At 49.4% G+C, this 12,071-nt stretch overlaps 2 protein-coding genes across 4 annotated transcripts in view; one reads left to right on the top strand and one right to left on the bottom strand.

The window, feature by feature from the left end:
• The window catches only part of LOC132216037 (popy Class I histocompatibility antigen, A-1 alpha chain-like), a 296,300-nt gene that overhangs the window by 203,472 nt on the left and 80,757 nt on the right, over nucleotides 1-12,071 (bottom strand). The window contains exon 8 of one of the 2 annotated variants that reach the window (XM_059665065.1): nucleotides 8,910-8,920. The exons of the other annotated variant lie outside the window; for it this stretch is intronic. Coding sequence (XP_059521048.1) covers nucleotides 8,916-8,920 — 5 coding nt within the window. The 3' untranslated portion in view covers nucleotides 8,910-8,915. Of the gene's footprint in view, nucleotides 1-8,909; nucleotides 8,921-12,071 lie in introns of those variants that run through there. 2 annotated transcript variants of the gene reach the window in all.
• The window catches only part of LOC132216028 (zinc finger and SCAN domain-containing protein 5B-like), a 24,750-nt gene extending 12,679 nt beyond the window's left edge, over nucleotides 1-12,071 (top strand). Inside the window, exons 2-5 of one of the 2 annotated variants that reach the window (XM_059665011.1) lie at nucleotides 8,022-8,508; nucleotides 9,197-9,409; nucleotides 9,983-10,142; nucleotides 11,098-12,071. In XM_059665011.1, the coding sequence (XP_059520994.1) occupies nucleotides 8,125-8,508; nucleotides 9,197-9,409; nucleotides 9,983-10,142; nucleotides 11,098-11,876 (1,536 nt within the window). In that variant the 5' untranslated portion in view covers nucleotides 8,022-8,124 and the 3' untranslated portion in view covers nucleotides 11,877-12,071. Of the gene's footprint in view, nucleotides 1-7,740; nucleotides 8,509-9,196; nucleotides 9,410-9,982; nucleotides 10,143-11,097 lie in introns of those variants that run through there. The other variant, XM_059665010.1, reaches the window with a different exon arrangement.

The following is a 12,071-nucleotide window of genomic DNA, read 5'->3' as shown; positions in this document are numbered from 1 at the left end:
CACGCCGCCTCGCTCCCTTCCAAACCCCAGGCCTCGGACGCCCCCACCCCGCCCCCCCACTCACCGCCTCCGCAGCGCCCGCACCCGCAGCTCCTGCAGCCTGGACTGGCGACCTCTGTGGCAGGCGCTGACACCCGCCTGTTTGAGTACCCGCTCCGGGCATCACTTCCTGTTCCCGCCCCGCCCTGTGATTGGGTAGAGACCTGGGTTGATCCATTTTTCATAATCCGCTGGGACATGGTTTCCGGGAGAGAAACGCCTGCGGCCGCATGGGGCGTGTTGGCCTGTGAGCGGCTTAGCACGCGTCTGAAGCGTTTGAAGGACCCAGATGCGCAGGTCCGGCCCGGGCGGATGTGGCTCAGGGATACCAGCGCGGGCCTGGGTGCCGAGGGGTCACGGAGGGTCGCGGGTTCGGTTCCCTCTTTGGGCACATGCCCTGGTTTGGGGTTCAAGCTCCATAGATTCAATGGTTCACTCTCTCTATTTCGCTCCCTAGAATCAAATGAAAAAGAATAAATAGCCCTGACCGGTTTGGCTTGGCTCAGTGGATAGAGCGTCGGCCCGTCGGCCTGTGGACTGAAGTGTCCCAGGTTCGATTCTGGTCAAGGGCATGTATCTTTTTTTTTAAATGTATTTTTTACTGATTTCAGAGAGGAAGGGAGAGGGAGAGAGAGATAGAAACATCAATGATGAGAGAGAGAATCATGGATCGGCTGCCTCCTGCACACCCCCTACTGGGGATCGAGCCCAAACCAGGCATGTGCCCTGACCGGTAATCTAACCGGTGACCTCTTGGTTCCTGGATCGACGCTCAACCGCTGAGCCACACCCGGCTGGCCAAGGGCATGTATCTTGGTTGCAGGAATATCCCCAATAGGAAGTGTGCAGAAGGCAGCTGATGGATGTTTCTCTCTCGTCGATGTTTCTAACTTCTATCCCTCTCCCTCTCCCTTCCTCTCTGTAAAAAAATCAATAATATATATTTTTAAAAAAAGAATCAATAAAAATTTTAAAAGCCCAGCCAGTGTGGCTCAGTGGTTGCACATCGAACTATGAACCAGGAGGTCACGGTTCAATTCCTGATCAGGGCACACGCCCAGGTTGCAGGTTCAATCCCCAGTGTGGGGTGTGCAGGAGGCGGCGGATCCATGATTCTCACTCATCATCGATGCTTCTACCTCTCTCTCCCTTGGCTTTCTTCTCGGAAATCAATAAAAATCTATTAAAAAATGGTCAATATGGAAAATTTCATGTGACTTGTATTTTATCTCAACTAAACACTGTTTTTTAACTTTATTTTTAGTGTTGACACTATTACAGGTGTCCTCATTTCCCCCCTCCCGATCCCCTCCCTTTGCCCATCTCCACCCAGTTCCCACCCACCCTTCGCTCTGGCCATCACCAGGGACTGTGATCATGGGGCTATGCATATGAATTATGTGGCTAATCCCTTTACCTTCTTTCAGACAGTCCTCCCCTCCCTACCCCCACAGCAGTTAGCCTATTCTATTCTATTCTATTCTATTCTATTCTATTCTATTCTATTCTATTCTATTCTATTCTATTCTATTCTATTATTTATTTATTTAAAGAATGTAAGCTTTTAAAAAAAATATATTTTATTGATTTTTTTACAGAGAGGAAAGGAGAGGGATAGAGAGTTAGAAACATCCATGAGAGAGAAACATCGATCAGCTGCCTCCTGCACACCTCCCACTGGGGATGTGCCTGCAACCAAGGTCCATGCCCTTGACTGGAATCGAACCCGAGACGCTTGAGTCCACAGGCCGACGCTCTATCCACTGAGCCAAACCAGTCAGGGCACCTATTCTATTTTTTAAAACTACTTTGATCCAGCCGGCGTGGCTCAGTGGTTGAGCATTGACCTATGAACCAGGAGGTCACAGCTCAATTCCTGGTGAGGGCACATGCCCAGATTGCAGGCTTGATCCCCAGTGTGGGTCTTGCAGGAGGCAGCTGATTGATGATTCTCTCTCGTCATTGATGTTTCTCTTTCCCTCTCCCTTTCTCTCTGGAATCAATTTAAAATCTCTCTCTCTCTCTCTCTCTCTCTCTATATATATATATATATATATATATATATATATATATATATATATATATATATATAGTTTTGAGGCCCAGTGCACAAATTCCTGCACAGATGGAGTCAGGCCAGCCCTCCCCATTGGGTTGGCGGGGTCTGACCGCGGGGAGGGTATCCAGGAGGAGGGGCCATAAGTGGTTGGCTGTCCGGCCCCACCCCTGGTTGAACTCCTGGTTGAACTCTCAGTCAAGGGGACAATTTGCATATTAGCCTTTTATTCTATAGGATATATTTTTTAATGACTAGTTACGGGAGTTTGATTAAGGAGGGACCATGGCCAGGGATGTGGCCCCCGCCCTCCTCCTTCCTCAGATGTGTCTCTCACCTGACTTCTCTGAGCACAGGAGGCCTGTCTCCCAGCTGCCAGGCATCACCAGGACACAGGGAGGGCGGTTGGCACCTGGAAAGAGGGTCTCCTCTCCTTTCGAAGGCCTCCCCGCCTCCCCTGCTCATCGCAGCCCAGCGTGGTCACACAGTGATGAGGAAGAGCCATGCCACATCTGGGTCACGGCTAATTCGAGGCTCGGGTCCCCCCTCCAACTCCCTTCCCTTCAATAAATAAATAGACACAGAACCTAGAGACAGAACCTAGCGAGAGAACATGGCAAAAGATCCTGGACAGAACCTGGCTACAGAACTTGGCTGGAGAACTTAGACAGAACCTGGCTGAAGAACCTAGAGACAGAACATGGCAGGAGAACCTGGATAGAACCTGGCTGGAGATCCTGACCAGAACTTGGCTAGAGGAACCTGGCTAGGCTGCTGATCAACTGAACGCTGTCTCCATGTCCTTCCTTCTTCGCCGACTCCGTCCACACCTTTGGGGACCCTTGGACCTGCTGGGGTTGGACCCCAGCATACTCTGTCTGCCAGGCATTATTCCATATGTTTTACATGTATAAATTGTTTAATTCTCACATCAGTTTTATGAAATTAGGTACTATTATTGTCAGCTTGTTATTATTACATATGAGGAAATTGAGGTACCAAGAAAATAATTCGTCCGAAGTTACACAGCTCATAACTAGTGGCACTCAAAATTAAACTTAACCTGTCTCAAGTATTTCCATGTTTAATCATTTATGCGAATAAAGTAGAGATAAATAGAAGCTAGCCTTTATTTTCTGAAAGAAAAAAAAATAAATAAATAAAATATTCTGTAAAAAGAATAAATAAAAAATAAAAGAGCCCAGCCAGCGTGGCTCAGAAATTTGCTCTTCCCCCTTCCCCTGGCCGAGCCCAAACAATGACCAGACCCGTGGAGAGAGGTGACCTGAGGAGTAGAAGGAGACTTTGCGTCTCTGTCATTATACAGAGGAGAGCCGCTGGCTGGCAGGGGATGCCCTCCCGGGACTGGTGGGTGGAGAAAGCACTTTTAGTTAGTTAGTTACTTAGTTAGTTAGCTAGGTGGGCAGTTTCTCTGTGTGTCTCCGAGCTGCGGGGTATGTTGCCCTGCTCCTGGCCCCAGGGGCAGGCAGGGGACAGGTCCAGACTCACCCTTCCACGTGCCCTCCTTCTCTGCACAGGGAGGCCTTCTGTGCCTCCATCTACCGGGCCCCTGTCCACAACCCGATGAGCCCACGCCGTCACTATTCCAGCCGTGAGAGTAAAAGAGAAATTGCATGTCTTCAGATAAGGACCCAGACATGGGCAGGCTGGGTCCTTCTGTGACTCTTACAGCCTTTAGGTTCAAGTCTCCTACGTCCAATATACAAGCCTGGCTACCCAGCTTTTTGTTCCCATTTGCATGAAATCGCCTTTCTGACCCTTTACTTTCCGTCTACGTGTTTTCCAAGCGGAAGGGAGTTCCTTGCAGACAGCACACGTGAGGGTCTTGTTTTCTGACCCATTCAACCACTCTGTATCTTTTTATGTATGTACTAGAGGCCCAGTGCACAAATTCGTGCACGAGTGGGCTCCCTTGGCCTGGCCTGTGGGATCGGGACAAAACAGGCTCTCCAACATCCCCTGAATCCCGGATTGCGAGAGGGCGGATTGTGGTGATGGCCCGAGGTTAGGGTGGGTGGGAACTGGGGGCAGATGGGCAAAGGGAGGGGGCGGGTGGGGGGGGGAGATGAGGACACCTGTAATAGTGTCAACAATAAAAATAAAGTTAACATTGTTTAGTTGAGATAAAATACAAGTCACAAGAAATTTATCATCTTCATTATTTTTTAATAGATTGTTATTGATTTTAGAGAGGAAAGGAGAGGGAGAGAGAGATAGAAGCATCAATGGTGAGAGAGAATCATGGATCGGCTACCTTCCGCACCCCCATACTGGGGATTGAACCTGCAACCCGGGCATGTGCCCTTGACCAGGAATGGAACGGTGACCTCCTGGGTCACAGGACGATGCTCAACCACTGAGCCACGCTGGCTGGGCTTATTTATTTATTTTTTAAAATATATTTTATTGATTTTTTACAGAGAGGAAGGGAGAGAGATAGAGAGTTAGAAACATCGATGAGAGAGAAACATCGACCAGCTGCCTCCTGCACATCTCCTACTGGGGATGTGCCCGCAACCAAGGTACATGCCCTAGACCGGAATCGAACCTGGGACCCTTCAGTCTGCAGGCTGACGCTCTATCCACTGAGGCAAACCGGTTAGGGCGGCTCTTTTATTAAAAAAAAAAAAACAAATTATTTTCTTTTTTAATTACTTCTAGGGAGGGGGGGGAACATTGAACCTATTGAGCTTGAACCCCAAACCAGGGCGTGTGCCCAAACAGGGAACCGAACCCACGAGCCTCAGTGACCCCTTGGCACCCAGGCCCGCGCTGGAATCCCTGAGCCACACCCACCAGGGCCGGGTCGCCGTGTCTGGGTCCTTCAAATAGTTCAGACGCGTGCTAAGCAGCTCATAGGCCAACACGCCCCATGTGGCTCCAGGCGTTTCTCTCCCGGAAAACATATGTGAGCAGATTATGAAAAATGGATCAACCCTGGTCTCTAACCAATCACAGGGCGGGGCGGGAACTGGAAGTGATGCCCGGAGCGGGTACTCAAACAGGCGGGTGCCAGCTCTTGGCACAGAGTTCGCCAGACCGCCCTGCAGGAGCTTCGGGTGGGAGGGTTTCAGAGGCGGTGAGTGGGGCGAGGGCTTACGAGGCCGGGGGTTTGGAAGGGAGTGAGGACCGATGCATGGATGGATGGATGGATGGATGGATGGATGGATGGATGGTTGGACGGACAGATGGATGGATGGATGCATGGAGGTTGGTCTCAGAGCGACCTGGGTGTGTGGGCCGTGGAAACCAGGGGTCCCCCTCGCACCCCTTCAGTCATAGGGCTGAAGGGGTGCCAGGGTTTCTATTTTAAATGAGGGCTTTTCAGTCTAGGCCACTGTTGGCATTTTGACCAGATTCATTTTTATTTTGGGGGGTGCAATGGGGCTGCTTCTTAGGGGGCCTTGCAGTGCCTCCCTCCTCCCCCCCGCCCCAGGCCCGGTTGTGACGACCATCAGTCCGTTCCCGTGCCTAGGAGTGTGTTTGTCATTCACTTTGTTCTGTAGATTCCACATCGAAGGGGAATCTTGGGGTAACTTGTCTGTGTATCCGGCCTATTTCACTCAGCACAACGCCTTCCGGGCTCCTTCCAGCCTCGGCAAACGGTGGGATTCCATTCCTTTTCATGGCCGAGTAATGTCCCCCTGCGGATAGGCACCAGCTCCCTGGATCCCAGCGTCTTATTCATGGCTGGTCGGTTGCTTCCATATCCTGGCCCTGGTTTCATGCTTCTCTGTGACTCCGTGGCTGTCTTTGTTGTTGGTGTTGATTTTCTGTTTGTTTTCCCATGGATTTCTTAACGTGAAAGGCACCCACACGTTTTAGAAATGACCAGGCCAATCCCTGCTTCCTCCCAGGCTTCCAGCAACAGGAAACCCCTCAATCCCCAGGGTCATGGCTTCATGCTGTGACACATGTGCTCCCACCTTCCAGACACAGGAAACTCTAGGGAACCCCCTACACACACAAACACACACACACACACACACACACACACACACCTGGCCTTGGGTCTCACCCTCCTGACTCCCCAGCGACCTTGTCTTGACCTTCAGAGGGACCCCCTCCCTGTGGTGGAAGGAACCCTGGGCAGACCTGTGCTCATAGTTGCAGCATTTGAGAGGGATCTGGGCCCTGGAGAATCCTGGGACGTGGCTCTGGCCTTTGGAAGGTCCTTAGGGCCTGGGAACATTTCTCCTTATTGTTGGTTACTCCTCACCCAGGATGTTTTTCCATTGAATTTTAGAGAGAGTGGAAGGGAGAGGAAGATACACAGAGTGAGAAACATCCATGTGAAAGACACATCGATTGGTTGCCTCCTGCCCGCACCCCATTCCAAGCCGGGAACTGAGCCTGCAACTGAGGAACGTGCCCTTGACATGGATCCTTGATTCCATGAGCCAATGCTCTATCCACTGAGCAGAACCAGCTATGGTGAACCTTTTCTCATTAAAAATCTTGCTTTCTGAATATTTCAAAGAGCTTTTTCTGGGATGAGATTATGTATATGAGACCCATTAATTCATTTATCCAAACAGATCAGTGAATGAGGGCAGAGGGCAGGAGGTGGGTGGGCAGAGAACCTGGTGGGATAGGGTTTCCTTTTGTGGTGACGAAATTGAGGTTCTTGACCCAGATAGTGGAGAGGGTCCCACAGCCTTTTCAAGGCACTTAATGACCCGAAACTGAACCCTTTAAAAAAGAGTTAGGCCCTGGCTGCATAGTCCACTTGGTTACAGCACCGAGTCAGGGCACATATAAGAATCAACCAATGGATATAGATACCTGGACAGACAAATCTCTCTCCTTTTCACTCTCTCTTCTTATGCTTGGATGTGGATTAAAAAAACGGAGTTCAAGTGGTGAATTTTAGGTTGTGCATTTTGCCACAATAACACAATATCTGTAGGAGTTTAATTCTCTTCGGGTTCTTTTTTAAAAAATATATATCTTTATTAATTTCAGAGAATAAGGAAGAGGGAGTGAGAGACAGAAACATCAATGATGAGAGAGAACCATTGATTGGCTTCCTCCTGCACACACCCTACTAGGGATTGAGCCTGCAACCTGAGCATGTACCCCTGACTGGAATTGAAATTGGGACCCTACAGTCCGCAGGTGGACACTCCATCCACTGAGCCAAACCAGCTAGGGCTCTCTCTTAGGGTGCTTTTTTGCTGTCCCTTGTCTGGAACAAAGTAGAAAATGTTGGGGGACAATCATAGCTTAATATTTACAACATATTAAATTCCATAGAATTCCAGGTTGTAAATATGTGTTTTCTGTATTTTCCTATAGAATCATGACCAAACAGTGATTACAATTTACTGATGGAATTGCTGTATCTTATCTTTTTTTTAAAATTGATAATGATGAGAGAGAGAGAGAGAGAGAGAGAGAGAGAGAGAGAGAGAGAGAGAAATTTGTTGTTGCACTTAGGATTGCATTCATTGGTTCACTCTTTTCTGTTCCATGACCAGACATGGAACCTGAAACTTGGCCTAGGGGGATGATGCACTAAACAACTGAGCTACCCGACCAGATCCCTGTATCTTGTCTTGAGGAGAAGCTAAAGGCTGATTTTATTATTGGAATAGATTTTGGGGCTCAGCTGTTGAAGTGTTGACCCATTAACCAAAGGTCACTGGATTGTTTCCTGATCAGGCACAGGCCCAGCTTTCAGGCTCGATCCCCATTGGGGGGCCTGCAGGTGTCAACTGATTGATATTTCTCTCTCTCCTCTTCATTCCTCTCTCTCTAAAATCAATAAAATGAAATAATTTTTCAAAGGAAGAATACTATAGGTTAACTTCCAGGGTATTCAATATGGGACCAGTGAGGGGTGTTTAGTATTGGGTGGATCAGCAGGTGAAACCCATCTCATTCTCTCCTCTCTTCCCCCCAGAACTGAGGTCCTGTTACCAAGTCCATACCTTCAGTCGCTCTCCATCAGGAGCTGGCTTCAGTCTGGGTTTGCTGCAGTCTGATTAGAGACGTTCCCAGGGAATATGGCTACAGACCAGGCATTTTATGATGGTCATGGGCATCCCCAGGGCAGCCTGGGCTGGGACCTGTCACTGGCCGGACTGCCCCATGGAAATCTCACTGAAGAACAGCACCGGGACTGTGAGAAGTGGCACTTGCTCTTCAGAGTCTTCCAACACCCAAAGGACGCGGACCCCCTCCAGAGCGTGCACACAATGTCTGCGCTCCTCCATCGCTGGCTGAGGCCCGATGTGCTCACCAAGAAGCAGATCTTGGATAAGCTTCTGCTAGAGAAGTTCCTGACCTGCATGCCCCTGGAGCTGCAGGTCTTGGTGAAGGAGAGGTGCATACAGAGCTGCGAGGAACTGAAGGTCTTGCTGAGAAATAAGAAGAAACTCAGGAAATGGGTGAGTGGGACCCTCATGATGGGCAGCGGGCAGGGGGCCGGTAAATGTACACAGCGGCATTCTTTAATTTTCTGTGTTTTATTTTTTAAATATATTTCTGTTGATTTCAGAGAGGAAGGGAGAGGGGGAGAGAGTTAGAAACATCAATGATGAGAGAGAATCATGGATTGGCCACTCCTGCATGCCCCTGCATTGAGGATCAAGCCCACAACCCAGTGATGTGCCCTGGCCAGGAATCAAATCATGACATCCTGGTCCAAAGGTTGACACTCAACCACTGAGCCATGGCGGCCAGGCCACATTAGAATTCCTTAGATGGACATCTCCGAACATTTGATCTCCGTCCTGGGGCTCACTTTCCCAATGACCTCAGAATACCCTCAGGGGGTAGACGTGTCGGTTCTGCCTCACGGGTGGGGAAACTGAGGCACAGACCAGGTGCAGGGATGGCGCCTTTCTCTGCAGGGAGCCTCTGCCAATGTTGGGAGACACGTTTGGTTGCCACCATTTGGGAGGTTGCTATTTGATTGATTGATTAAAACAATTCCTTTTTTAGAGAGAGAATGAGGAAAGGCGAGAGAGGGAAACATCCATGTATTGTTCCACTGAAAGTGTGAGTGTTGAGTAGGACACATGCAAGGAATGTCATACATCCCGGGTCTCATCTTGGTTAATTTTCTCCCCACAGAAGGTTGTCATCTTCCAAGGGCAGAAGTATCTTGAGGAGAATTTTGATGTCCAGATGCCGGACGAGGAAGTCGGTGACACAGACCATGTGCTGGAATTGTCCATGAAGTACCAATCCCCCATTAGTAAGATGGGGGTACATCCTGGGAAGAGCCAGGATGTCAACAGAGAGCCAGGGAACCAGCCAGGAACCAGTGACGTGGTGTGGGGACAGGTGAGTGTGTGATGCCCTGATCTGTGGGGACAGGTGGGAGCTGGTACTAGTGGATGTGGTGATCATAGCTGCTATAGCTGTGGGTTTGATTCCCAGACAAGGGCACATACTTGGGCTGCAGGTTCCATTCCCTGCCCAGTTGGAGTGATTGTAGGAGTCAACCAATCAATATGTGTCTCCCATTGATGTCTCTGTCTCTCCTTCTGCCTCTCTCTGTCTTTCTCTCTCATTCTCTCTTTCTCTTGCTCTACTCTCTCTCCACCTCTCTTCCTTGCTCTCTAAAAGTCAATGGGAAAAATATCTGGGGGTGAGGATTAACAACAACAAGAACAAAAAGTGTAATGAGTGTAATGTATGAGCTTGAAGTAAAGGTGTGATGGGTACACAACGACAGACTTGGGAGTATAGGTGATGGGCTTGGCCCCAAGGAAGTCTAGGCAGAGCCACAAAACTGTGCTGTTAGGTAAGCTGGGGTCTCAGGTCAGGGAGATGGACAGGACGGGGGAAGGAGGGACGGAGCTTCCCACCCCTGGCTTCAGACACATTTAACCCCCCTTGCTTACCCACTGTCAGGGGCAGAAAGTCTTCCTGCCAGAGACGATTCCCACGAAAAGTGATCTGGAGGGTGTGAGACCCATGGAGAATTTGGTGAATTTAGAGAAGGATATGATGGAAGACAGAGAAGAGGCAGCAGTACTCACGTCTCTAGACCCTCCGCTTCCCAGCAGTCCCGGTGAGTATGGAAACTGGCCTTGTAGAGCAATGATTATTGTGTCATAAATCAGCGAGCTAGATACAAGACGCCTTAATGAGCCAATTGGTTAGGAGTCTTTATTGCATGCAGGCTCACAGCAGAATATCTCTGTCAAATTCGGAGAAAACAAAGGAAAGAGTATGCCTCTTTTATATCCTTCCAGGTCTTTGTGTAAGTTATTTTTGCAGACACCTTGTTACCTTGAGTACATATCGTATCTAACAAACACCTCGCATGGAAATATGATCAGTGTCAGCTTCTCAGCCCCTCAGGTTCCATCGCTAGTTTGCCAGGTCAGACAGTTAAGTTTATCTTTTCTACTTTTTAAGCTAAAAAACAAAGTTAATTTAGAGAATAACAGACCTTCTGAACATGGCAGAGTTGACTTACAGAACAAGGGACTCTCTGAAAATAGCAGAGCATTTCAAACAGCAGTGTCACAGAACAGAGATTACTGTGCTTCATTATTGATGCCCCCTCTGCTGGGTCCCCACCTGGGCATCCAGCGTGGCCATCTATTGGGGACGGTTGTCTCTCAATGCCAAGCTTCCTCCATCACAGACTCCCTGGTGCCCTAAGGTCTAAATTCTTGGGTTTGTTCGTTGATGGGACTGTTTTACAACCTACATTAGCTTTGGTTCAAAGGCGTTTGGTAGTGTTAAAAGTGCTCTTTTAATAAAATATATACACTTATACTTATTTTTAGAGAGAGAGGAGGAGAGATGGAGAGAGATAGAAACATGGATGATAGGGAAAATCATCGATTGGCTGCCTTCTGCCTGGCATCCACCGGGGGTCGAGCCCCACAACCCGGGCATGTGCCCTGTCAGGGAGTGGAGGTGGCGACCTCTTGGTTCCTGGGTGGATGCTCAGCCCATGAGCTGAGTTGAAAGTGCTCTTTGATTAATGTTGTGTGTTGAATGCTTTCTTTCAGGAGACTCCGTGAAGACAGAGGGGGAGCAGAACCCGCAGGAAGGAATTGGTCTGGAGCGTGTGGATGTCCGTGACGTGCCTCCCACCCACGTTCCGGAGACACAAGCTTTGAGTCAGCGTCCAAAGAGAAGAGATTCTGGGAATCCAGGAGGTGCCCCCAAGAGAAAAAGGGGCAACACTCCCACCACCCAAAAGGAGCCTCAAGAAAGAGCCATGTCGTTGGACAGAGGAGAAGTCACCAGACTTCACAGGTGCCATTCAGTGGGTGCGTCAAGCATCATAGAGCCCACTGGTCACCCTGTTGGCAAAGAACCCGGGAGAAAGGTACCCTACGAGTGTGAAGACTGCAGCAAGAGGTTCACCTACAGATCACAGTTAGAACTTCACCTGAGGACACACACAGGAGAGAGACCCTTCCAGTGCCTTGTGTGTCCCAAGGGGTTCATTCAGGCCTCAGACCTCCGCGTCCACCAGCGGATCCACACGGGGGAGAAGCCGTTCTGCTGTACAGTCTGCGAGAAGAGGTTCACCCACAAGTCCACGCTGCGAAACCACCAGCGGGTCCACACCCAGGACAAGCCATACGGGTGCACCGTCTGCCACAAAAGTTTCCTCCACCTCGGGAACCTCAACGTCCACATGCGCACCCACTTGGGCCTGAGACCCTACCCGTGTCCCCATTGCCACCTGGCCTTCCGCCAACTAGGGACGTTTAAACGCCACCAAAGGACACATGTCAAGGAGGTGCCGCAGGTCCCTTCTGACCAAGGAGGACATTAACAGGTCTCTCCCCTGTGTGTGTCCCTCTGGTGAAGGTGTAACAGATTGGTAACTGAAACTTTTGATGCAAAAATGGTCGATGAGCACTTAGTCAGACGGGGTTCTATGAATTAGAATTGGGGTCCTTGAGTAATTATTCATGTTTCCTATTGGCCCCATACTCTCTGTCAGTCTTGCTGTTTGTTTCAATAAATA

Source organism: Myotis daubentonii, chromosome 15, assembly GCF_963259705.1.
Source record: "Myotis daubentonii chromosome 15, mMyoDau2.1, whole genome shotgun sequence".
Classification (NCBI taxonomy): Eukaryota; Metazoa; Chordata; class Mammalia; order Chiroptera; family Vespertilionidae; genus Myotis; species Myotis daubentonii.
Note: the sequence above shows the minus strand (reverse complement) of the source record. Positions and strands in the feature narration are given on the sequence as shown.